Source organism: Pipra filicauda, unplaced genomic scaffold, assembly GCF_003945595.2.
Source record: "Pipra filicauda isolate LSUMZ 115617 unplaced genomic scaffold, ASM394559v2 scaffold66_size7647185_pilon, whole genome shotgun sequence".
Classification (NCBI taxonomy): Eukaryota; Metazoa; Chordata; class Aves; order Passeriformes; family Pipridae; genus Pipra; species Pipra filicauda.
In genome coordinates, this window is record NW_024104831.1 from 841,725 (window position 1) to 868,114 (window position 26,390).

At 38.0% G+C, this 26,390-nt stretch overlaps 1 protein-coding gene across 15 annotated transcripts in view; it reads right to left on the reverse strand.

Annotated features, from left to right (window-relative positions):
* Positions 1 to 26,390, reverse strand: part of HDAC9 (histone deacetylase 9) — a 459,183-nt gene that overhangs the window by 202,551 nt on the left and 230,242 nt on the right. For 9 of the 15 annotated variants that reach the window (XR_005566228.1, XM_039388612.1, XM_027738933.2 and 6 more), the window contains 5 exons: positions 20,096 to 20,337; positions 18,975 to 19,125; positions 16,783 to 16,909; positions 14,711 to 14,832; positions 401 to 529 (listed from right to left, as the gene is read on the reverse strand). Coding sequence is in view for 14 of the 15 variants with exons in the window: in XM_039388612.1 (XP_039244546.1) it covers positions 401 to 529; positions 14,711 to 14,832; positions 16,783 to 16,909; positions 18,975 to 19,125; positions 20,096 to 20,337 (771 nt within the window). In the remaining variant the exon portion in view is untranslated. The remainder of the gene's footprint in view (positions 1 to 400; positions 530 to 14,710; positions 14,833 to 16,782; positions 16,910 to 18,974; positions 19,126 to 20,095; positions 20,338 to 26,390) is intronic. The other 6 variants (XM_027738932.2, XM_027738943.2, XM_027738931.2 and 3 more) reach the window with 3 other exon arrangements.

The following is a 26,390-nucleotide window of genomic DNA, read 5'->3' on the forward strand; positions in this document are numbered from 1 at the left end:
TTTAATTACTTTTATATGTATATTCATATCCATGTCCCAATTTCACACATGACATACTGTGAAAAGCTGTCACAAAAACTGCATGTACGAGGACATTGATGTGAATTTGTTCATGTTGTGCTTTAGTTCCATCCTGGTGTGACATAATTCTGATATACCAAGTGAATTCAGATACATGTCTGACAGACTAGTGATACTTGATTGCATAAAGATATCACCTGATCACCTGAGCAAGTCATGAAGTTACTAAATATCAATGCAAAGTCAAAGCAAGAATTGTCAGGATGAGGTCAAATATTGCAAATGCTCTTTTTGTTCAGCAAACAGTTTCAATTTCAAAGTACGACCAATATCCTGTGAACTATGGCAACTGAAATAGAATTTCTCCATTCTTAATTACCTGTCACCTCGAAAAGACGCTTCTTGAATGAACTGACATTTCCATCCTTCCTCCTGAGTAAAGGACTGCTTCTCCTTTCTGTCACTTTCTGTTTTAACCTCGAACGTACCTTCAAATTGGGCTCTGAGGCTGGAAATAAAAAGAAAATACGTGACTACAAATCGAATTACTGCTTTGTGTCAGACCCACTGACCCTGCAGGACTTCATCTCATCCAAGGAGGGCTTGGAGGCAGAGGTTTTACTCCCCAGACATCCTGCTGCTCCTTACAACTTCATTTTAAATTAGAGGCTAGGAAAGGGAGGAAGAGAGCTGAAGAGCTTCAAATCCCAGTATTTTTCTCATCCTACTTCAACTTTGAAGTTACCCATTAATTATTGCTAATATCATAAGTATTAATTATAGACAAATGCAATTTTATTTTACATCATTTTTATCTCTCTTGTAGGTGAAAACTTGGATGAAGACACAGCTTGGACCTTGGAACCTTATAACTGGATTAAGGTCTGATTACAGAAATAGAGAGAAACCTCCACTGGTGTCTCTTTTGATTTCTCTTAGAAATATAAATCATAACAAGCCTTGCTGGCAGAACATTTCTCGGTCAGCAATTTTAGGCCCAGAACTTCAGCGTTTTCTGAGTTATACACCAAACAACTAGGTTTATGACAGTGTCCTAAGAACATTTGCAGAGAAAAATATATGCTCTGAAAATGAAGAAGTAGGATTGATTCCCAGAAAACCCAGGATTATATTTAATGCACCTTGGGCAAGTTCCACCTTTGTTTCCTAAATGCACACAGTCTTTTTATATGAGAGCCAGCTCTGCTGTGCTTTTTATTTTGTAATATTTTTAGCACGATAAAATATTTCATATACTCATTTATCTCTTCATTTAAGTATACTCTCTATCCAACAGACTGCTGAGAGGTAGTGAAAGATAATAGTAGAATAGAATTTGTTTGTATTTCCCTTTTTGAAACTGAGGCTTGGCTAAGCAATATCTCAATATAAAGAAAGCTGGAAACTGGGATCAATTCTCTCTCCTATGCAAAGACTTGAGCCCAGCCCCAAAGAAGGAGCAAGAGTTAGCAGAAACCCAAAATAAATTATATCTTCACTCAATCCAGAATTACCCCCTTGTCACTTTGGGGCAGGAGCTCAACTCTACACTTCTAATTCCAGTTCTTGCCCAGCATGTCATATTGCACACCTTTTTCCTGATGTCCCACTTGTTCCCTCAGAGATGGGGAAGCTAGAAATGTTCACTACAGAGCAAAAGGGCTGCACCTCACCAGAGTGCTGCTGTGGCCTGCAGTACCTGCAGTCATATGCTGGCCTTTGTCACATTCTACTCTGCACTTGTCAAGTGTTTCCCTCTGAAGACCCTGTGCCTTGAGTACATTTCAGACCAAGATCCACAGGCTAGCAAAACACTGGAAATCATTAATAATAAAAATATTTTAAAAATATTTTCTATGACTTACTGCCACTGTTAAGATCAATGGTTCTGATAATGAAGTACCAAAGACTTGCTTGCTATCTGAGATACCATTTGTGACGAAACCGAAAATATAAAATATAATAATGGGCTACGACTACACTACACACTTTCAACCACAGATTGCACCAGGTGTGATGACATTTAAAAGAAAAGGCACTCAATTCTTTTGCACTTACAAATAATTCCATTTATACCATTCTGTACTCTTAAAAATTAGGAGAATATGTCTGTACCCGTGACAGACTAATGTGATACAAATCCTCTGCAACACTCACTGGAGAAATTCTCCACTTCATGCTCAGTCACAGCGATTGCCTTTCTATTTTTACCACATTCCCATCATATTCTGCATCTGAATCAATCATATAAGCACAGAAAACAGACTTTGAAGTCAATGTCTGAGTTTATGAGCCATCTGAGAAGATGCATGAAAGACGGCAATAATTTTTAAATGGAAATAATCAATTTTAAAATTAAAAGGCATGGAAAAGGGTGGTTTTAAAATTATAAAATAAACCTCACAATAAAAACCAATGCCAATGTTTGAAGAGTGTTAGCTTCAAATACTGGCGTTCCTGAATGTTCTCCATGAGACACTGCCAGCTCCTAACATGGTGTTTACTAGGACTCAATGACTAGCAAAAAGGATTCTGGTTTAAGTGCACTAAATATATAAATCTAACCAGTTTGAGGATGATGTTCATTGCTCCAATGAACAAAATACAGAACTGGACACTGGTTTCTTGATTCCTAGCTGTGCCTGAGGCATTGACTTGGTGTGTGACGGCAGAGATCACTGTAACATCCTGCTCCACTAAAGCTGCGGCAGAATTATTGTTGACTGCAAGAGGTATGGATCACAACAGCAATCCTGTGCTTCAGTGCATTCCTACATGAGGGCAGTAACAACACATCTATTATTGTCAATGCTCTTCTGATAGTTAAAAAGGAAAAATTAATCATTTTGACCTTCAAGTATGGAGCTGTGGATTGCAATTATAAATGTATATACATATATATACATACTCACTGCCCCAAGGCACTCATGTAAGATTAATCAGAAACTATTTTAATTGTTTAAACTCTGAATAAGTGAGCAAAAAGTGAAAATAAATATTTCAAACCTTTTATTTTAATTAAATTTTCTCCCTAGTATTTGCAAGACACTTGGAAAGTTGTAGTTGCAAATGGTCAAGAATTATTATAATTAATCTGCCTTATGTTTCAAATGATTATTTGGCTCAATATTTTAACTAGTGATTCTTAGAAGTGGTCTATAGAGGGATAATGTTCAAAATAACTGCTTTGCATTAGCCACTCGATACGTATTTCTACTGCACACTATTGGCTCCTTTGCTCATCTTAATTAATCCACTGCCGAGGATGAATATGTTCATCACCCAAAGGCATTCTCCGTGTGGAAAAGAAGTGTCACATGGGGAGTCAGTGCCAAATAACTTTTTGAGGCTAAAGATTTACTCCCCAGGCTTGCTGCAGAGTAGCATCCTCATGCAAATAAAAACCCCTAAGAATTAACCTTTTTTTTTCTGCATTGATACCATAGAATTATTGAAAAGACCTTCAGGTAGTCTATTACTTTATACGGTGATTCAACCACAAACCAAGAGACTGACACAGCAAGATAATTAATGCATGTGGCTAACTTGCTGTACGTTAAGCATCCCATTGTGGTCCAGAACTCAAAACTAGATTAATTCTACACCATATAACAGACATCCTGTATCTCACCTTCCTGAGGAAATGGGACCTCCTTTAAAGTGCTGGAGGTGCCAAATGCGGTGGGGTTTGCTGGGTTAGGTGACTCCAACTATAGTGGACTGAATCATCCCACCAAGGAGCCCAAGTGCCATAGACAAAAGAATAAAACAAGAGCACGTGTCCAGGAGTGTGGTAGATAAGGAAAACAGGATGGCACTTGAAGAAAGGATTAATATATTATTTGAGAGTGTTTTGTTGCAAAGAAAACAAAAAGACACAGCCATTTTCTCTGAAGGCCATAAAAGCCCATGTCAGTGATCTCAATGCAAATCAGCTGATACCCACTTGAGCGATTCACTTGAGAGGATTTCAGGAAAGACTAGTCTGAAAATGACTTTGTTTATGTAGCTATAGCATAAGTTGGAATAATGATATATTGCAGTATATGGTTTGTTCAGTTTCATTGGTATTACCTGGATTATTCTCTTTCTAGTGCTAGTAATAATGGACTGCTAATACTCTTTAAATAATTGTAAGTGACAAACAGATATGAAAGATACAAAAAAGATTAGTTTAAACAACAACAGAAGATAATAGAGGCAATCCGAGGATTGGTTACCAACTCCTTGGCATGACCTGTAACGATTTCTACAGAACTGCAAACATTGGTTGTAGATGAATATGACAGTGTCCCAATGATTTTTCTCATACTTTATGGTGGCTTCGTAGAGGAAGAAAGAATTAAGTAACTGTACTGTTAAAAATGGAAAATACACAGGCTTCTATGTAGGTACACATTAAAGTCATTGCAACAAACTCATTATGTAGGTACACATTAAAGTCATCACAAATCAGTGATCAGGTGAAGGAAAGCTAGTCTCTGCTAAGAGACATGGTACTCAGATACAAGCAAAAGAGATAGGAAAATGATTTGGTGAAGTCATTATGTCCCGTTCTCCACTTTGTTTAATATTAGCAGATACTAGCATTAAAGAATATAGCCTGGGGCCAGATTGCTCCCAAATGAGCTGAGGTATTTTTGACAAGGCTTTGCTTCACTGTTTCATTTCATGAAACACACAGAAATATTTAAGAAGAAGGGATAAAAATCCTTTTTATGCACAGGGAGAAGATATATATGAAGGGAATGTAAAAGACAATAATGCACTACTTTCTGATGGTTCCTGGAACATAGTACTACTTTTGTATCAGAAGAGCGTGTGCCAACTTCAAATCAGCATTTAATGAACCCAGGCAGGAAATGGGGGATGGGAGAGGGTGCATAGCGAGCAGGTCCTCATCTCGAGGCTAAAACCATATATAGGAAACCTGAAGAACAGAAAGTGAGCTTTTGTCAAGACTTTGAAAGGCTCTAAAGTGAAAGCATTTCCTTTTCCTCACTGGTAGGTTGGCTTAGAAAAGCTGTGGGGCAGGCAAGGTAAATGATGCTAAATTTGGCTACAAAGATTCCAACACCAGCATGAGCAGCAGCGGCAAAATTGACATCTTACTTGAGAAAGATGAATTGTTTGCTGTTGCTCAGGCACCAACTGATATTACTAAGATCGTTTTTAAAATAATAACTTAAACTCCTTTAACATGATTAGGTCAACAGAAAAAATTAGGAAACAAAGACTTCATGACCTTGAAGTAAATCTTCACTGGTATTCTCTATTTCTTCAGCTATCATTTTATTAAGCTGTGAAGGGTCATATAGGATACTGATTTGAATATAATCTATGGTGTAATCCTTACAGGAGTTGGGTTTTTTTTCTGGCTTATATCTAACAAGTATCAATAAATCGACACATAGGAATCTTCCTTAATTCACATCACATAGTTTGCTATTTTTTTATAGTATTGTACTAGAGACCCATGCACAGATAAGCATTATGTGCTTTACAACACACAACCACGACAGTCTAAGGAGAAACTTCCCAGTTTGCCCCCCAGTTGATGTAGGCAGAATGAAATGCACAAGATAGCCCTAAGCATCACCAGAAAGGATAAATGAGAAGATAATCTGGGCTTCCTCACCATAACTAGGAATGCAAACCCAAAGCCTGGCAGAAAGCTAGAGAGGCAGAGAGGCACAGATCAGAGACCAAAGGTGCTTCCAGATTCCTCAGCTGCTTTATGTAGAGTTGTGAATGTCTGTCCTTCTGAGAGACCTGGTGGTCTCACAGCCTTTCCTCTACCACACGTGGTTCTTGCAGACATGCAAATACGCTCTGAATGGAGTTTCTGACTGCTGCTCTGTCTTCCTGTAGGCAGCCACAGACTGTTTCAGCCACCTCCACATAGCTGAATATGTAAGGCACAGGTAAGACGAGCAGTGCCTTTGTGTTTTCACACGTAACTGACATTGGCTGTAGAAGGCCATGTCCTTGTATTGACAAGACAATATTGGACAACAAACATAGGGACATCCTCTGGATTAGATGACAGACTGGAAGACACTAGCATGTAGTAAAATTCTGTGGGTTCAATGACTTCTCAATTCTGACTATTTGAAATGCCATTTCTGAAAGAGTTTTAAATTAGATTCATGAGACTAAAAGCTATTTACACATGCCCTCTAAAGCTCTTCCAAGAACTACATGGACCTGACCGCTGGGTGGTCCCAACAAGGCGGGAGAACCAGATACAGCAGTACAGGATGGAGACACTTTGTTTTTCTGGCTTGCATCACCTAATGTGTTTTCAGGATATACCGAAACTGTTTCCTGTACAACCACTCACTTTATGGGGAGTGCAGGTCATATGTGAAACCCTTTAGTCCTTTGCTTTATGTTACTTTTGTAAAAGGTAGAATGCTTTATTTATTCAGACTAAAGTAAATATCCATTCCCTAAATAAAAAAAACAGGTTTAGTGAAACACATGGTAAAAGAGCTAATTAGATTAGAGAGGATCTTGCAGTCCTTTTGCTCTCTTTAGGTTAAGGAGGCCAATTTACAAGATTAGCAAATTTTCATTAATTTTCTAAAGCAGGTTCAAAAATGAAATATTCCCTGAAGCTATTTTAAATATCTAACTTTTCCTTGTTATTCACTGCAGTCTGTATGAAATGTAAAATGTCTGTTTCATTATCCATGCAAACAAGTGTTGTCTTGCTAGGCATGATTTATTGAGTTAGATGTAGGAATTACCTATTGTACTGCTTGGATTTAGTCAGATTTGGAGATCTTTATATTTTTCATGAAAATCTGAACAGTGTGATATATTTCCTATGAGGCAAAAGAACAGGTCTCTTGATAGAATTTTTAATAAATTCTATTAGTGCAGAAACAGCATCTTGCATTTGCACCACTGGCCTATACAGTAGTTTCAATGACGCCATGGTTTCACTGGATCTTATGAGTCCTCGTTATATGTCAAATCTGCTGAAACCATGACGTATTGCTGCTATGTCAGGTCCATCTTCTTACAGGTAGACTAATATTCTTTTCCATTAATAAGTAGGGGATTAAAAAGCAATCAATACTATACTGTCTTGAACCATAGAAAAAAATAACAAGGATATTTTAAAATGAATTCCCATTTTCCCTGCATATTGCCAAATTCTTTAATTTTTTCACACCTTTATATCTCTTATGGGAGCCAACTAGCACCTGAGTTCTCAGGAGGTGTAGAGGAGAAAGAAGGTGGTGAAACAGGCCCTTGAATACAGGGTATTCTTCATTTGAATGATACTAAGCAAATTAAGATATGCATGACTGGTGGTTCTTCTGGTTAGTTCTCCGCTGGTTATTCTCGCCCCTACTTCTCATCATCTACGCCAATTGGTTCTACAGGGTAGAAGTAATGGGACTACAATATCATACTTACTGCAAATATAGCAAATCCCACTCTTCAGCTGCAATCCTCCACCCACATTCACTAAATCCCAAGAAAAAATACTCTCTTCAGTGAAGGACTGTCAGAGATAATCCCTAGCCCCCAGAGTTGAGGCTTTTGCTGGGGTCACCATTTGACCCCTAGGTATATGATTTATTTTTTTATAGAGTAATCATGTTTATGATTATGTTGTTCCCCAAGCCCCGTACAAGAAAAAAATTGTTAATAGGTTGATTAAATCCCACAGATTTTAATCTAGGAAAATATCTAGCACTGACATCTCGTTCACAGTGGGCAAAAAGTACAATCTAATATTTCATCAACCTTCAGAAATTCATGATGAAACACCATCAACTTCTCTCCCATCAGTGTCATCAGTAAATGAGAGCTGGGCAGGTCTAGATTGCTGAAGCATACTCTAGAGCTGTTCAAAGGCAACAGAGAGTACAGGATGCCAAGAAAACAAAAGCAACAAAAACACAGTATATCTTGCTTTACCAGCAGATGAGAATCATAGGCCAAATTCATCTTAAAAGTAGGAAGGCACTTCAGCTGCACTGAACGTAAATGAAGATAACATTGGCTCCAAAGTTGTTCAGACATTCAAAACATGTTTGTCTAACTTCTGTAGGCAAGGCTCATTTTCTGAAACTATCTCTCCATGTTAAGGGATGTGAGGAGCAAAACCCTATGTGTTTAAAGTCTTATTGGACATCCATACTGCACCTTCACAGTGATACTGAATTAAAACAGGTTTACTTTTAGATAGATTCTTTATGCTCTGTAATAGCATTCCAGTCCCCTACAACTTAATTAGCTAAATATACAATGCAACCTTCCATCTGGTAGAGTAATTTAACAGGAATAATTGTGCACCACCATAACTCAACGAGACACTGAGGAAAACCATTGAAATGCTATTTCCTTTCCTTTGGAAGAGAATTATGTACAATTTCAGCATGCTTTGCATTTCTAACAGTTAAAGCCAACAGGGAGGTATCACTCTCATTTATATTACTTTCCCATGAGAAAATCAAAAGCAAAGTACAAAGCTTATGCCGTTGCTCATGAATGGCCCTGTAATACTTACTTGGCTTTAGCCAGAACATGTTATTTGGCAGCTAAACCCCTTAATTAGAGTTGTGGGTTTGAACAGATTTTTCAGTGAAACTATGTTTTGCAGGACTTTGGAGAAGTGAAATCTTTACTAACCAACATCTTCTATTTTGGATGATCTGATACCATGTGATTTCCACTTTTCCCTTCGCTGTCTGTTTCTCTCTTTTTGCCATTTTTTAGATGTTCTTGTTTACTTTTCAACTGTCCCTGTTCTAAATACAGTGGAAGAAAAGTCCTAGTCCTACTGAAATCAAACAGCACAGTTTCTACTGACTTCAAAGAGTCTCTGATTTTATATGCAGTATTTTTTAACTTATTTATCCAGAGGGAATAGGCTTTGAAATGCCCATTAAAACCACTGAACTTCATTGTCAATGGACATTATGCTCTTAAAATGCTTTACATTTCAGAACTGTTCCCTGTTCCTTATTGAAGTTGTTTCTTTAGGTTCCAAAGTCAAAAAGATGTCTAGTATCTGATTACCTGCTTATCAAAAAGTTATGCAAGGTACTTCCTAAAGCTAATTTATAAAACATTTTTGAAAACATATACAGTTTGGGTAAGAAAACCTTTATGTAATCACATGAAGCAGAACTTTCCATTTTGGTTATGGACTGGGCAATAAAAGAATTAAGATAGTATTTTGACCAAGATTGTATAATTAGTCTAGCCATGAAAAAAGTTCAGTATCTAGCACAACAGAGTAATTACTGGTAAGACAGAATAGGATGTATATACAAGTAGTGGGATTTTTGCTAAAACAGAAATACAGTGAATCTTGAAAAGAGTAAGAATCATCCATGCATAAAAACCTTGCTTTCCTGCAATTAAAAGTAAATGTTAATAGAAGAACAACCTTGCACTGATGGGAAGACTATGATGGTCTTCATGGGAGTGATTCTGGTGATGATTCCTATTAAACCTTGGTGCAGGCCCTGGAAGCTTACATGATACCAAAGCATACCTACACAAGTTCTTTTCTCTCTGACAATGTCATTTAAGCCTACCCTAGCATTCATTATTGTTTAGTTTTAAGCTATCTACCTCAAAAAATTTCTCCTCTAACTTGAGCTAAATCAGAATGACAGGACATCCCTCCTCAGCCCCAGCTTAGGAGGCTGCAGAGCTCTGACAGGCCCAGATGACTGCAGCCCAGCACAGTAGCTAGAACCATATTACATTTCTTTGGAGCTGCTGGCTCCCATGGACTGAATGCTGTTTTGGCCTGTTCATTATGTGAATCTGAAAGCTGTTAACAAGTTTGCTTCAGATTCACTCCTCAATTTCAAGTGAAAGTTTCTTCTTCTTCTAAAACCTCTTACTACTAATCACATCCTCTCAAGTTATTGACAATGAATTTCGTGAAGGCTAAAAATGTCTGGTGGTTAATGGGAAAAGGAGTCAAGATCAGGATACCTTCTGTATCCCTTCTCATTTTGATAAGCACTGATGATTTCTTTCGGGCACATTACCTAGTCCAAATTTGTTGAGACTAAGTAACCCAGGAAAACAAGGACTCTGAGAGGCAGAAATGCTTAGCATCCTGAAAAATAAGATAAAATTAGGAGAATCGTAACATGTTTGTCTGGTTTCCCTGCTTCAATAAACAAAGTGCCTCTCCCATTTATTGTGCTCACTCGTAAACTCAGAGAAAAATAACACTTCTCTCCACTGAGCTTGACTTCTTCATTCTGGCAGACATGGTAATTGAGGGTTTGGGATAATCTAAGACATTTTTTTAAACTGAAGACCAAAAGAAATCCAGCTTTTTCATATACTGTTACTTCACAGAATAGTGTTTTCCTAGAAAATGCAAACAGAAATAAAATTTCGTGGCACAAAAGGGGAAGGGAGAAAAACTTTCACACACAAAATGTTTTTCTTATCCGTTTCAACTGCTCCAGTAAATTACTGAGTCAATAAGTGCAGAAAGAATTGTAAGGAAATATTCTAATTAATTTCTTTTCTTAAAAAATTACATCTGCTGAGTTCTCATTCAGGAATCTTTCACTCTCATTACACAAGAGCTACACTGTTATTCTACTGCCTAATCAGGTTAACTTAAAATGGTTTTTACAAAGTGATCTTCATGGCTGTGCAGCACAGCCCTCTTCCTCTCTTTCATCACAGTATTAAACAATCCTTCATCTCCTCTTTTTTTCCTGTATGAAATTACACAATTTCTCCTGTCCAAGCAAGAACCTTGTACTATTTGCTATTTAAATAACCCCATGCTATGTTTCCATTGAGCGTGCTTCCAATTTTTGGAAGGTGAGCTACAAACATCTTCTCAAATTGTACTATTGTGAGAGATCTTCAGATCCCTAAGCAAAATGCAAGTCAAAAGCTTAGAACTCCATCTGCAAGGAAAGATTCAACTGGCACAAAACCAAAATAAATAGAAATACTGATTGACATTCCAGTTCTGCCATGATTATGCTAAACTCAGGAAAGAAAAAACAGTTCATATTTGATATGATGATGTTCCCAGGAATTTCTTCCAACAAAAGCCAAAACATGAAACAAAATGCAGAAATTCCACCTACAGCAACATTTTTTAAAAGTATGCAGCTTTGGCAAGAGAGCTAAACTTTATTGGAACTTACTAGCTTTTGCTGGTTTGTATCAACACTTGCACACAAAAAGTGAAATTTTAAAGACTGAAGAAAATGCAAATGTTAGGGTCATTTCCCAGAACTTCTGCATTTATTTCAACAAAGTAAAAAAAAAAAAAAAAAAAAAAAAAAAAAAGAAAAAAAAAAACCCCAAAAAATATTTCAAAAGATCCTCTACCTTGTCAAACCCATGTTGCTCACTACATTTTTGTTAGTTTTACCGTAATCTCATAAAGCAGGTAATATTTTCCTGGACAGACAGACATAGAATAAAGGACCTCAGCAATCAAAAGTTCTCCATATTAAATGATCAGGTCTTTGAAAGTGCACAGCTCCCATCAGAGCTCTTAAAACAGTCAGTATGAATTTCAAAAATGTTCAGTAATAGGGAGGAATTTTCAAACCTCTCTGGGTAATTTAGATGCATTAGTCTCATTGAAAGTTAATGAGCCATGTGCTGTTCAGGCTTTTGGGTCCTTTGTAGAAAACACATCTATGACTGGTATCGATGGTGGAAGTTTTTTTTTGGATTTTTAAATTTTGATCTTATGCTGTTTAGACTAAATTCTGCTCTTAGCTACAGATGTGTAGCTTCTCCTTATGGTATATTTCAGTCTCCAATGAAGCAATAGCTCCCCTTGCTCTGCTTTTTTCAAAGTCTGTCATCTGAGCATCTGAATGCAGCTGTGCAAAGAGTTGCATATCCTGGCCTCTAGCCCTTAGGACAGTCCCAATCCTCCATGTAGCTAAACTGTGTGAAGCCCACTGCTGACAACTTCTGCTGTATCTTGTACAGAAAGAAACAATCCACAAGGCTGAGAGTTGTTGAGTAACCATAGTCACTGCACTAGGATGTTAACTCTGGTACCTATCTGTAAACATAGAAAGAGCAAGACTTAAGTCTTTCCCTAGTTACCTATGCATCCAATTACTTAGATGCCAGAAAATTAAAAGCTGTAGAGAATATTTTCCTCTTTACTATACTCTCAGAATTAATTTTTAAAAGATTAATAAGGAGATGCCACTTTAGGACTAATTAAACAAAGATTAAATGGATTGCTGAACAAGAAAGCAAGCAAGCAAGACTCATGATTTACAATGCCTGTGTGACACTTGGTGTTCCCTTAGCACTGAAAAACACATTAGGATGTCAGGAGAGAACCATTCAGCTTTGCTGCCCATTAAATCTGATCTCAGAGTAGCTAATTCAATCAGAATTATTTTCCAGAGCATAATATTAAAGTTGGAGAAGAGGAAGATACCTCTGTATTTTATACTTTAAATATTGAAAAAAAATAAATAAAAAGTAAAACAAAGTTGTGATTAAACCCCACAACAGGTATTCCTTTCTTGAGACTGAAAGGAATGTGAAGTCTGCTTTCATATGAATTGCTGACTTCACGCAGGTTCAGCACCACAGAGGGTTTACCAGGAGCCAGTGGCAATAAGCATTCATAGCCTAAAGGGAAGGAAAAGAGGTTCACCCCTCATGGCAAAGGTCAGATTTCTGAGGCTTACAGCCTGTCCATATACAGGAGTGTTCATGGGACATCTTTGTCTGGTAAGGTCCCATGAGGATGACACAGGCTCCACAATGTCCCCTCTGCCTGGAGGATGGCCCTATAACCACCCAGATCAGTTTAGGGTCATTTGACTTGTGTTGATCTGGTTCCTGTTGCTTTTACTCTCAACCTGATGAACAATCATTGAAACCTTTGTGGGGATGTTGCTGAAGGCTGGAATGAAACAACTCCAGTACACAGAGAGACTGGATGTGTAAACAGGATATTTAACAGTTGCTATTTTCATGGATGTGGAGAGCTATCAAATATCCTCCACTGGTAATGTACAACATGCTGTATACTTCATTTATATTTGCTTATCAGAATTGCTCTGTAAATGTCATAGAAATGGCTATACTAATGATTCTATTAGTATTTGTCTATTTATTCTGTAGATATCTTTTCAGAGGGTCATCATGTCCTTTGTTCCATTTTGGAACCGATGCACTGCATGCCCAAATATTTGGAATAACATATAGAAAACATCTGGATTTAATTATATTATAGTCCTCTTATGCAGACAATGGGAATTGAATTAAGGAATATTTTGAAACCCCCACAGAGATATAAAAGTATTAGCAGCTGCACGAGAACTTTACTGTTACAATGTTTGAAAATGTTTTGTTTTACAGATCAACAGTCTGACACATCATAAATATCTATCATAACATTTAAGATATATACACATGGAAGAAAAAGCTTGCATTTAAAAACATGTAGATGAATTCACAGCATTTAGAAGATGTAGATACACTTTTGTTTAAAAACATGAAAATGTATAGTCTATTGGCACAGAAAATACATGTAGTACAGTGGTATTAAGCAGAGAATCACATAAGGGCTTATTGTGATGAACAGCCGGAACAAGACTTTATAGAATCTTGTTATATTGCCACCATATTGTACAAAGGGTAATTCAGCTAGAATAAATTAGCATTTTGCTTTTCATGCTTTCGTTCCTTTGAAAATATTTGGGGAAATAATATGAGCTTAGAGAGTCTGCCTCAAAATATTAGATACAGATTGGATTTTCTTTCTGAATGTATGCTGGTTCCAAATGCCACTTCTTTTCAAGTCAGTACCAGTTTGCAGTTAGTTTTCAATCTCCCAGTGGCTAAATCACATTCAAAGGCTGTTAGCACAGTAGGGGGTCAGACTTTCTCTCTGAATGTAACTATATCACTCAACAGCAGACCCATGCAATAAGCGATCTAATGTTTTCTTTTCCTTTCCCCCCACCTCCTCTGAGTGTCTCTCTGCATTCCTGGATACCAGTCACTGCACCAAGGACCTGAGGCAACAGCCTCATGGACTCCACCGCCATCCTTCTAGCTTTCTTTATGGTGCAAAAACATCAAGTCTACAGTTCACCTGCTGTCAATACAAAACATTTAATTGCTAAATCTTCTAAAATATTTAGAAACCTTCAAAAGAACATTGTAAAATATTACACATTCCTGTGCATAAGAAGACATGCAAATGTGTGTATATGCACATACGTATACAAACTTTGACAACCAATGACACAAAATAGAATGTTAATCCAATTCCTCCTCTTTCCATGATTTGCCCTGAAAAAACACTGTCTAATGGCAGAAAACTGTCTGGAGATAGATACTGTATCTACCATGCAAGACAGAGAGAGTTGCTAAAGCCAGAAGTAATACTGAGACAAAGAAAATATACCTCCCTGAAATTGTGGTCTGTTTAGAAACTGAATTTATCAGGACCGAAGCTTGCACTAGATGTTAGCACTGAGAAACACTGACTCTTGATACCATGTGGTCAGTGTGACCTTGTAAAGATGCAGCCAGGATCTTTGAACTTACCCATAGTATCATCCTGAATAGGATTTGTGGAATATGGTATATGCCTTGCTGATGGACAGCCTGGTTGAAATAAAGGGTGGGAGAACTGCTGGGCAAGGGGTTCGAATAAACTATGCTAACTCACCCGTTTTACGAAGTGGAAAATCATCCTTGGCATCCTGTGCTCCTGGTAAAGTGTATTTGTATGGTGGTGAGGCCCCGCTCAGGGGTGGAGAGCTTTGATCCAGTGAGGTATGGTGGGCAGCCCTGCAGCAGACACAGAGAGGTCACAAATTAGCAGTCACTGAGGTGACCAGCAGTAACTATCTACACATGTTGTACATATGTCCCAGCTGTGTTTATGTTCTTGTTCGTGTAAGTGTGCACAAACCACAGGCTCATGTAACCAATTTCACTCTTACAGTAAGTTATGGAACTCCTTGGGATTCCCAAGAACGCACTTTTTGCACTCATTATAAAAGTCACATAGGATAAGAGTCATGTTGACCTACAGACAGGATCTGTCACCAGTCTGGGGAATTGACCATTTCAGATGGTTGCATTTTAATATGAATCAGCTGACACACAGCAAAAGCCATTTAAGTCCTGTTTATCACGTACAAATAGATGTGTTGATCAAGCCTCCCCTATCAAAATGTGGGGGATTTTCAGGATGGGGCGGCTTGTATAAAATTACCCAGACATACTGAATTATTATTATCTGTGAAAAAATACAAATAAACTATTTAGTGTACAAGGTAGATAAAATCTTGCATTTAAATTCAACCTGTAAGTTTTATGAGCACATCACTCTGAAGCGCACAGCACTCATGTCAGCAGAGAAGCTCCACGCTGAAGAGTGTTTTCTGACAACTGCTGGATGAAAGAAATAGTGTGGGCAGATCTTTCCGAATGCAGAAACTGCAAATTGCATAGAAATTGCATAGTTCGCTCAGGGGTTGGTAGGTTTTTTTGTTTGGTTGGTTTTGTTGGGTTTTTTGGTTGATTTTTTTATTTAGAGTTGGGGAGAGAGGGACAGGAGGGAAATTTTCAAACTTTTGTTTATCAAAACATAATTTTACTCAGTTTTTTACAGACTCTCCCTGTCTTTCTAACACAGTGTAGTTAATACCATGTCTCTGTCAAAAGGGGCACTACCATGAGAGGAAGGACTACTTTCTGCAGTGTAGCTGAAGACATGCTCTGCAAAGCTCCTCGTTCCCACTCATCTGAAGACTCAGAACTAAGCTCAGATTATTAGTCCAGAAAACTTACATATTCAAGAGAATTTTACACACTATGTGGAAGAAAAAAATTAAGTAAGCATTGTATCTGCACCAAAGACAATGTAACAATACATTAAATCATGATACTACAGCGCTCAGAGTGGAAACTCCATGGGCAGGCCTTCAGTAATCCTTTTCAAAAAGAACAAACACAAGACGGAAATCTAGCATACCATATGCACTTCCATTTGTCCTATTGAAGGTCAGTTTAGGCATAACATTGAAGCCTTTCAGAAATGTAGCCAGAGTTCATTTTGTAGGATTGACTTATGTGTCTGTTGCAATAGGACAGTCAAAAAGGAACTAATAAGTTAAAAAAAAACAGGGGGGGGGAGAATAAAAACTGCAAAACTGTAAACTCTTAACATGTTAATAGGCCCACTGCAGGACAACAAAATCGCTTGCCTGAAGGTCTAAGCAGATTCTTATCAAGACCAAGGCATGAAAAGAATATGTGGTTTCAGACACTAAAATCCATCAGAATAAGAAAAATTAAATGACCACTATCTTTCTCAAAATCCCGTTGAGTTACTTATGCCATTCAAGGAACTTCACTGGAATCAAAGCAGCATCTCTTCAAGAAGAAATAAGTTTTGTGATTGATTCCAAATCCAAGTAAGTGAAACACAAAGTTGTCCTAACTGTAAAATTTGAAGATACTTGGAAAAATTACAGGTATTTGTGATAGCATCAAAAAATGAAGCAGCTGAAATAAAAAAGAATCTTGTTCTGTGGAGCTCTCTTCTCATCACTGAACACTGAGTGCTCAGTTTAACCAGAAATATAACACTTATGGCTTTTTGATGATTTTTTCATTAAACTTCTGTCTTGCTCTGGAGGCAGAGGCTCAGTAACCCTGCTGCAAAAGCATTCTGGCAAGTTTTAACTGATATCTCAACAAGGCAAGGAAGCAGCTTAATACTGAACATACGTGTACCAGAGCTTGGGGTGGCGGTTCATGGAATGATTCTTCCCATTTGCCGGAGAGTCTTTTGTTGCCGATTTACTCAACAGGAACTCCTGAAGTTTCTGCTTCACTTCTGTACTGGCCACTGCCCCTGAGACACACAGAATTAAATGTATTTTATCTCAAAAAAATTACTTTTTTAAAGAAAACAAAACCCTAAACAGAGCCTGTGTCTTGTTGCTGGAAGTGTTGTATACCATAAAAAATAGTGGTGGAAATCAGTCAAAATGAGATAACATTTGGATTATATGTTTGTCTGTTGAAGCCTTAAATTGGCCATAATCCCAAACTCCAGTGAAGTCATAAGAAATATTTCAACAGTAGAGGAGGCCATTTATCCAGGGCCAGATGTATCTAAAGAATTTAAATTATTTCCTAATAATTCCCAAATACTAAACCAAGGATAGAACTAAAAAGACAGTGACAAAAGGTCACTTCGAGTTTGCAGTAAAGAACGTTTTTTTCTTTTTGTAAAGTAATAGTAACAACACAGTAAACTGCCCTCTAAACACTGTCTTGATTATGAACAGAACACTGCAGAAAGAGTCAGCAGTGAGACTTTCTACCGAAGCCCCTTAAAAGCCTGTACCCATAATGTCTGGAAGACAGAAGATAGTGCATTTTGACCTCTCTTGGTGGCTAGCTCAATACAGAACAAGAAGTAGAGCATGTCAATGTAAGGTTAAACTTCCAACTCCTACTTGCAGCACAGGACATGCTTCTTTACTCACAGCCATAATACTCTTCATTTTAAAAAAAAAGTATGAAAAAGAAAAATCTTTTGATTTTCCACAATCAGTGACAAAAAAAGAAAAAAAAAGGGGGGGGGGGGGGGGAGAAAACCCATTTCTTTGAAAGTAGCAGCAGTAAGGCATACTTGATACTCCATATATTTGGTAACCCAACCCTGATACACCACAGCTAGCTGTTGCGCATGTCCCCCTGGGACCCAGTTCCCATAAAATACCCCTAGGCTTCACACCCTAAATCCCTTCCCTGAACCTTCCTTTTTTTCTCCACTCATTAAGTAGAACATCAGCAACAACCAACACTGGGGCTGGGGCTGGGCCCAGAGGTGTCACAAGCTGCTTGGCTGGCTGCTACAAACTGAACAGCAAGTCAAACTGAGAAGGGAACCATTGAGTTCACATCTCCACTCTTCCTCTGGCAGGAGCACTAATAAAGCCCAACTGTTTATGGGGAGGTTGATTTTTCATACCACTTAGAGGAACCTTTTGTTCCTGCAGTTTCTACCACCCTCACACTTCTGGGTCAATATGCTGGTGATGTTTTATGGGCTCACTGTTCGTCAAAGTACTGGAAGAACCATGGACACCTTATAACTGTTGAACTGATACATTTTTCCAGGTTCATGTTGTACAGCTTCATTCTGCTTTGGTCTTTGTCACAGTTCTTGTGCTCATTTAGGGCAAGTAACAGTATCTGTTTGTGGCAGCTTCATTTTGAATACCTTCACACTGTACTTCAACCTGATTTTTAGACTGGCCTCACTAAGGAGAACTATTTGTATCTGTCTCCCTCTAGTGAGCACCAAATCCCACCAACCCTTTATAGCTGGCTTTTTTTCCTTAAAACTATATATAAGCTACAAACAGCTCTTGGTTGGGCCTCATGAAATGGCATCAAGAACAAAGCCAAGCAGTTTGAAAAAGTAAAAGTACTAGCAAAAGTATTCAGAAGTCTCATCCAAATCATTAAATATTTCATTGTATTTTCAATCTTGACACAATGCTTAAATAAGTTAATCAGCAAGCAATTTGATTTTTTGCTCTTTTGTAGTGCTTTCTGTATTAAGAAATAAGCTCTTCAGAAAAAAGTTCTCGTATGAAGCTTTAGGCTTTCAAATTCCCTCAATTTTTATAAGAAGAGCTAGATTCTTGAGAAGCATATACACAGGTCTGTCAAACTGTGCTTTCCGCTGGTCCTCCAAGTCTGCACACAAAACAGAAATGTGTTTCTGTGGGTGCAGTGGGTGGCCCTGCCCTTCTCCAAGCACAGCCTCGACTTGTCAAGCTGCGTATTTCACACAGTAATAGGCTTCCTTCAGGTTCCTGTTCATAGTCCATTTTGGCTGGGAGAATGCAAAGGGGAATAGATTAATTTCTTATTAGGATTCATGGTACATTGGTTCTTACTTTCTCGTCCTCTTTCTTTGCCTCGGAGGGGAGGAAGCTGTTGCTCCCTGCGATGCCTCTCCAGTTCCTGCTCTTGTCTTTGCTGCTCCAGTTTCTGCTCTTTTTCAAGGAGTTCTTGCTGTTGTTTAATGGCTAGGAGTTCCTGTTGTAACTTGCACAGAACAAAAAGACATGAGAAAGTGCAGTTTGCACTGTTTTCTAGGTCAGTCCTGGTTAAAACAACCCCCTTGAGTATCTGTGGATTGGTGCTTGCTTTCTGCTTACACTTCTTTTCATCTCTTAACTGATTTTCCCCAGTCTTTTAAGCAGGGTAGTGCATTATGCTGGATATGAATGGATATGCTGCATTATGCGGGATAGTGACATGGCTGTCACTAAAATGAACTCTAATGTCAGGAAGCAGCCTGCTGCTCTGGTTTCACTTCTCCCTCTTTCAGCAAAGATGCCTGGAAACTGCACAGTGTTTTTTGCCTGTGCATCACCCAGCTCTGGCTGCCCCACACGCTGGAAGCTTAGCACAGCAGCATAATGGCAAGTAGATAAGAAGGAAAAATGAAAAGAAAGGCAAGATCATAAATTCCCAGTCAAAATCCATTATAGTAAGCCCACCACAGTGCATGCAATCCCATAAATCATTTCCTTTTTATATTCTATGAGGCAGATCAGAGAAGAGTGAAAACATGACACTTTCAGGGCCTGCCTCCATTTTCCAAATGCAAATACTATGCACTTGCCTACATTTGATTTTTTGTCACAAACTCACACAGTAGCCCCCCAAAAAGTCTTTAATATACTAAAAACTGCACATATCGAAAGACAGCCATATTGAAGTCTGGCTGAAAATTCAGGTTGTAAAATAGATAGTTTGATTTTTTTGTGGTTGTGGTAGCTTCATGAGCTTGATGATCCTCATAGTACTGCCTCGGTCTGCTGCGGGCAAGTCACTGATAGGTGCTAGGAGTTTGGTTTGAAAAGGCATTTATCACCCCAGTACAGAGAAAGAAGCACTCCAACACCACCTCTCAGTCACAGCAAACCTTTCAGGCATGTTCCCTTTTCATGTCTGCCTAAGGATATTCAGTTTGCAGATAAAGTGAGGGATAAATGAAAAATGTTGCTACCTTTATGTGCTCCTGGAGCTGGGCCTGATGCTGGCGGGTCAGGTTTTCATGCTGCTTCTGAAACTCTGCAATCAGCAGTTGTTTCTGAATTTGCTGCTGCTGCTGGATCAGGAGTAGTTCCTGCTGTAGCTGCTTTTCACGCATAATTGGGTCCACCATGGGAACCATCATCCTGAGATCAGTTCGCAAGTCTAATGGTGAGATAGGCTCTAACCCCACGGGAACCTCTGACTTTACATCCACTGGAGGAAGAAAAAAAAACATATATATTAAATATAACTGGAGAAGGAGAATAGAGATCATTCCTACCAGGAAAAAGACCAATTTCACTCAAAGACTGATTCAATATACAGGCCTTTTAAAACATTAATGCAACCTCTGCTGTGTGCAAACTTTAGACATTCCTACCAGCGACTGGAGATTTTACAAATTATTCAGCACTTTCTTTCCATTCCCTGTTAAAATACTCACAGATTAATATTCTGCTAAACAGACTAACCAGCAGCCCTGTTCTAAACCCATGTCATAGCCTAGTGGAGTCATACTTCATTAGAATCTCCTAGGTACTATTAATACTACACAATAAACACTCAGGGCACTTCCTCAGCATAAGATGAAGGCATTGCCATTCTCACTGTATTGCAAGACATTTTTCAAAACTAGTGTGTAGATTTTTTAAGGTTGGTGTTACACATACCTACTGCATAAAAATACACCTGGCAAACACAGAGGAATAACACATATAACATTACAGGAAAATAATTTCACACACAAAACAAGTTTTAATACAGCTTTTGGAAAAATGACCACCATGCTTGAAGTGGATTAGACACAATACACTATATGTGGCTTGTAAGAAAACAACAACATCTTGAATTATTCCAACTTTTTGTAGTTATGTTATGTATTGTTAATCCAGCATTAAAGTACTTAATGAAGAATTCTTATTTTTCTATCTCCTAATTTAAATAGAAGGGACTAAAAAGCAGCAGAAGGGAGAGAGATTTGATAATTTTCACTACAATACTTGTAAAGCTTTGGTTTTCACATTAAGTGAAGTGACTGAATGTAATTTTACCTGTTGCAGAAGAACAAAAAAACTAGCAAGTAACATTTCTACAAGAGAAAAATAAATAGTAGCTGAAGGTCTCTGCTAAAGCTCAGCAGTTCTGATTCCATCCACGAGAGGACAGTGGAACACAAACACATTCTCTCCAGTTTCTCTTCCTCCCCTATCTTCATTGGAAAATAAGATTATTAATTGAAAACAAACATGTTGTCGGAAATTACTCTGGAACAAGATTTCAAACATATTTTCTCCTTTTTTTCTTCTTCATCTGTACTTGTTTTCAAGGAGAAAACCAAATGAAACAGAAATATTTTAGCAAGCAGAAGCAGCAAAATTGAAGCTATAAAAGTTGAAACTGCAGCAAATGGAAAGAACTGAATTCTAACTGTATGATCAAATCTATTAGTAAAAGAATTTATAAAAAGAAAAGGTATAAAATCTCTTCTACTGATCATACTTTTTTCTTCTCAAAATTCTGAAAATATACAATTTTCTGGCCCCCTTTTTTAAAAAAAAAATCCTAATAACTATGATTGTAAACCTCAGAGTGTAACTCACCTTCTTAACCCTCTATCCCAACAGAACGATTGTGTCTAAGTGCTTACTTTTGTTCTGAAACAAATTATAAAAAATCACCTTTAACTTACAAAAACTACTCTTGATTATAAATAATTGCTACCGACCAAGAGAGACATACAGGCAAACCCCCAGCCTTTCATCCCATTTATTCAGCAGCAATCCACATTCCATTTGTCTAGACTAAATATAGCTGCGTTTATACAAGAAATCAATAGTGCTTGCAGAGAGCAGAGCAAAGACATGAATATTTCATCAAACCCGGAGAGAAATGGCAATCAGCAAACTGACAGCAAACGGTGCAGGCTGACTGGCCCTCCAGATAAGTCTCCTGTACTTGGACAATGGTTCATTGCCTGCAAGTCACAATCTTATCATCAGCACTCTTCTATTTTTAACATTAATTGCATTGTAGGTGACAAAGGTTTATCAAGTTTAAAGGCGAGAGATGGATTTTCTTACATCTTCTGTGACAGGATAATAAGCCTTACTAGGAGCAGTAGCAGTAACTGGAGCTCGGCAAGCCCTGCAAGGTCTGGTTCACAATAGTGTTTGCAAACTGAACCCCACAGGGTTTGGTTCACAATAGTGTTTGCAAACTAAGCCCTGCAGCTCACTTTGCAGATACTGGCTGTAAATCAACCCCTGCATATCTTCACTGTGATTCATGCTGATTATACATTCTATCATGGACCAGCATCCCACTTCTTCATTTTCAGAGAAGTCAGCATGAGAGGAGGCCTCCAGATTTTTCTAACAATGGAAATTTCCTTCCACTATTAGTAAAATCTACAACTGAAACCAGGCTCAGTTTGATAAGCTACACATTTTCAAGAATTTTCACACACTCAAATAATAAATCTAGCACTGGAGTGGTGCTACTTCATCAAGTTGCCCTTAACCTTGTTCCTTCATGTGGGGGGAAAACAAACACTAATGACATAAGGTAGTTACAGAGACTTGAATCCAGAGAAATCAATACATAATATTTCATGTAATTTCAGTGCCATTATTTACTGGCAAATAAAGACAAGCATTTATTTCCTGGCATAAATATTGCTAACATTAAGGTTACCTCCAATACTAACGGCTAACATAGCAAATACTAACTTTTGAGGGTAATTACTATCTTAAAACTGTACTTAGTAATAATTAGCTCAGTAACAGTCAACCTCATCAGTTAAATTATTATAAACAAGTAACTGTAAGATTACCAATCAAACTGAAAGGTTTGCTGTTCTCTGTTCCTCTGTCCTTAATGCCAAAAGTCATTTAGATTCTTCTTACTTGTTAGTAGCTAACAAGAATGAGATGAAGCAGCCCTGTGGAAGTATATCAGTGTGAAAAACGTGTAATAGAGCAAAGAATCAGAATCAGTATCTTTAAAAGCTCTGACTTTTAGATGAAACATCTTCCTCCCTGCCCCTCCCAATGCAATTGTCTCCAGAGAGCAAAGGTGATACAGAATGTTTACTCTCATTGGAGTTTTATATGTTTTTTAACACCCTCTACACAGATATATGTATTTTACAGGTAAAAAAATTGTCCTAATCAGTGCCCTCAACTTCAAACATCACGAGAATCAGTGCGATGCAGGACTTAAGCAACAGGATTCATCAAGATATTAGACAGAGAAGGAAAGGGATGGATAATGACAGAAAATATTAATCAGTTTGACAAAGGCTAACTTCACTTATTTTGCAGGATTTTCAGTATCACCAATGGAGTAAGGTTGTAGTGGACATGATTCAGAGTGGGACCCTGTCCGTACTCTTTCCACTGTGGTCCAGAGCAGATCCTTACCAACAGCTCTGCCAACTACAGAGCAAGCCTGGGATTCCTCTCTAAGGTTAAATAAAGACAAACTCTCTGAGCTCACGTCAGCTGCAGTGAATACAACAGTAGGCTGCAGAATATTAACTAAAAATGTTACTGAAAGCTCAGTGATTCCAGGAAATATGCCAAAATTTGAGTAGAAAAATATTTAATTTTCAGCTACAACACATTGCAAAAGGCATATGTATTTATTTATGCTTTTATCTTGAAACATAACAACAAAAATAGTCTCAGAAGAGCATCCATATCAATTATATTCCATAAATGGCACTTCCCACAGGGCTTTTGAAATTCTGTGGAAAGAAAATAAGACACTTGCAGAATGGCATGTTTGCTGAGTGACTTAGATTCTTGGATCATGTGTAAAAAGAGGTAAAAGAGCTTGTTTTAACCCTCGGGCTTTGCTTTTTGAAACTATTCCTTAAAATGGGAACACTTAACAACTGTGAAGTCTTCCACTAAGAAAGGGCATTTCAAGCTTTTTTTCTGGTGACTGGTTTCAATTCCTGATGTATTAGAAACACAGATCTTCCAAATCAGAAGTGCTAAAGGAAAATATCAGAAAATAAAGCAGTCCACTTTCTTACCATCTCCCAAGAGGGGCAATCTTCTTTTTTTGTTGGTAGTTACCTTTCTTGGCAGACGTTTATGCCATCTTTAAAACCAGCTGAACAGTCACCATTCCTGATTTGAGATGCAATGAAGAAGAGTCCTAGTAGACTTCCTTATCAGACCATCTTGTCTAGTACATTTATGATTGTTACAGAAGAGGAACTGTGTGAAATTGCTGGGACTGCAGGAATCCAAGTTAACCTTTTCCCAAAGGAATGTCTCAGTTATGCTGTTGGGCTGGGACAGTAAGGAAGGCTGGACAGAGGAACAGGGCATGAAGCTGGTGAGCTCCTTCTCCTGCCTTGGTCATCCAAGGCAGAATTTTACTGGAGAAGCAGTTAAGGTTTATGAAGTGAACAAGAAGTACTACAAAAGCTGGAACACTAAATTAAAACTACATGTCACAAGCTCCTCCAACTAGCAATTTCAGTATTAGGCAATAAAAACATATTCCTGAAAACACACAAAACCCAAGTAAAATCTAGAAGAACCATTCTGCCTAGAAATGGCCACACCTTACCCCAGACATCATCTTGGTGAAGTATTACAAAGAGAGAATGAGAGAGCTGTTTATACTAGTGTTACTCTTTCAAACTTTGCTCTACAAAACAGAGCCCACCTAAAGTTATTATTAACTTGTACAGTACTTCTCATAGATTTCATATGTTTTTCATAAAATGAAAACAAACCAGAAAAATTTTGCAAATTTTAGTGCAAAAGAAAATGCCTCCATTTGGCTTCTTCTTTCAAAGAAAGTGAAAACTCTTCCTTTTTGCAGGATTAGTCATCAGTCAGTCATGACATAATCAGAGCTCTAAAGAACTTATAGAAAAGAGCTCTAAATGGTGGGAATAAAGATAATCAATAAAGATAATCCTTTAAATTTACTCGTCAGTTTAAACCTAGAATTTTTTAACCAGATTTATGTGTCAACTCATTCACTGTAACAGTGTCTTTGAAACAGATTGAAAAAAATCTTTGAAAAGACTGAAAAAATGAAATACCATAGCAGGCTGGAAGTTGCAGGATTAAAAAACAAAGGGCAAGAGCGAAACTTTGGCAGTCATGTGAGACACCAAGTAACTGGCAGGAGATGGGACAGGAAAGGACTGGTCACGCAATAAGACACGAGCACGGGATGAAGATCAGGGAAAGGAGTCAAAATTTCTGAGCTTTCTGTGCTGATAAGCGGCATCAGAGGGGCACTGTTCACTCTGAAATCTAAGAGCAGCCCTGGCACACTGATAAGGTGGCAGTGAGGCCACAGTGTAAATAAAGAGCTTACAAAGGAGCTATGTGTCCGTTGTGAGGATGCTGGGAAATTAAGCGAGCAAAGTGGTTTTGAATAGCCATGACTAAAGAGGACGAAGACTGGATGAAAAACTGCTACAGCAATTGTTCAGTGTTCAAGACTGCAGAAAACGTCCTAATCTGGAGCCTGTTCCCCAGAGGAAAGGTGTCTGGCAGCTTTCTGGGGGAAGCTGTGCCACAGCAAGACCTGCGTGGCAGACGGCACAAGAGAGAAGCCGAAATCGTAAGAATAACTACTGACATCAGAAGTACAAGTCAGATGATCAATAAACTGTGAAAGGTTAGGTTACCTCCCATGGGATGCTTTTATCATTTCAGTTCTGGTAGCTAGAATCTTGTACCTCAATTCTCAGCTGGCATAATCTGTCATCCCTCTGTTAACTTCAATATATGCAAACCTTCCTTATGCCACCTGAGAAGCTTGATGCAGAGCCTCTCTCAAGAGAACAGGGATGAAAGAAATCAGCCTCGAGAGCATCTCATTTTAGCACAGGGAAAAAGCATCCAGATTTAAGATGACACTTAGAAAACTTTTTTTGCAATACTTAAAATCAGCAGAGGTTTTTCCTCCACTCTCACAATACGCTATAGAGTGCATCAAGCTGAAAAAAGTGTCACTTAGATTTCACTGAATGTTATTAAATATTTTGATTCATTATATATCCTCAATCATACACTGGATTTTGGTTGTCACAGGCAAGGAAAGCAGAAAGAAAACAGTAAATGCAAATAGAAAATTTATTTCAAAGGTAACACGATGACTTTTTATGGCAGTCAAGTACTCAACTGCAGTTTGTACTTTTTAAACTTCCTCATTTGGAAAGGACAAGAAACTAAGACACATTTCAGATCATAAAAAATGCTTTCCAGTTATTTTCTTGGATTACCCCT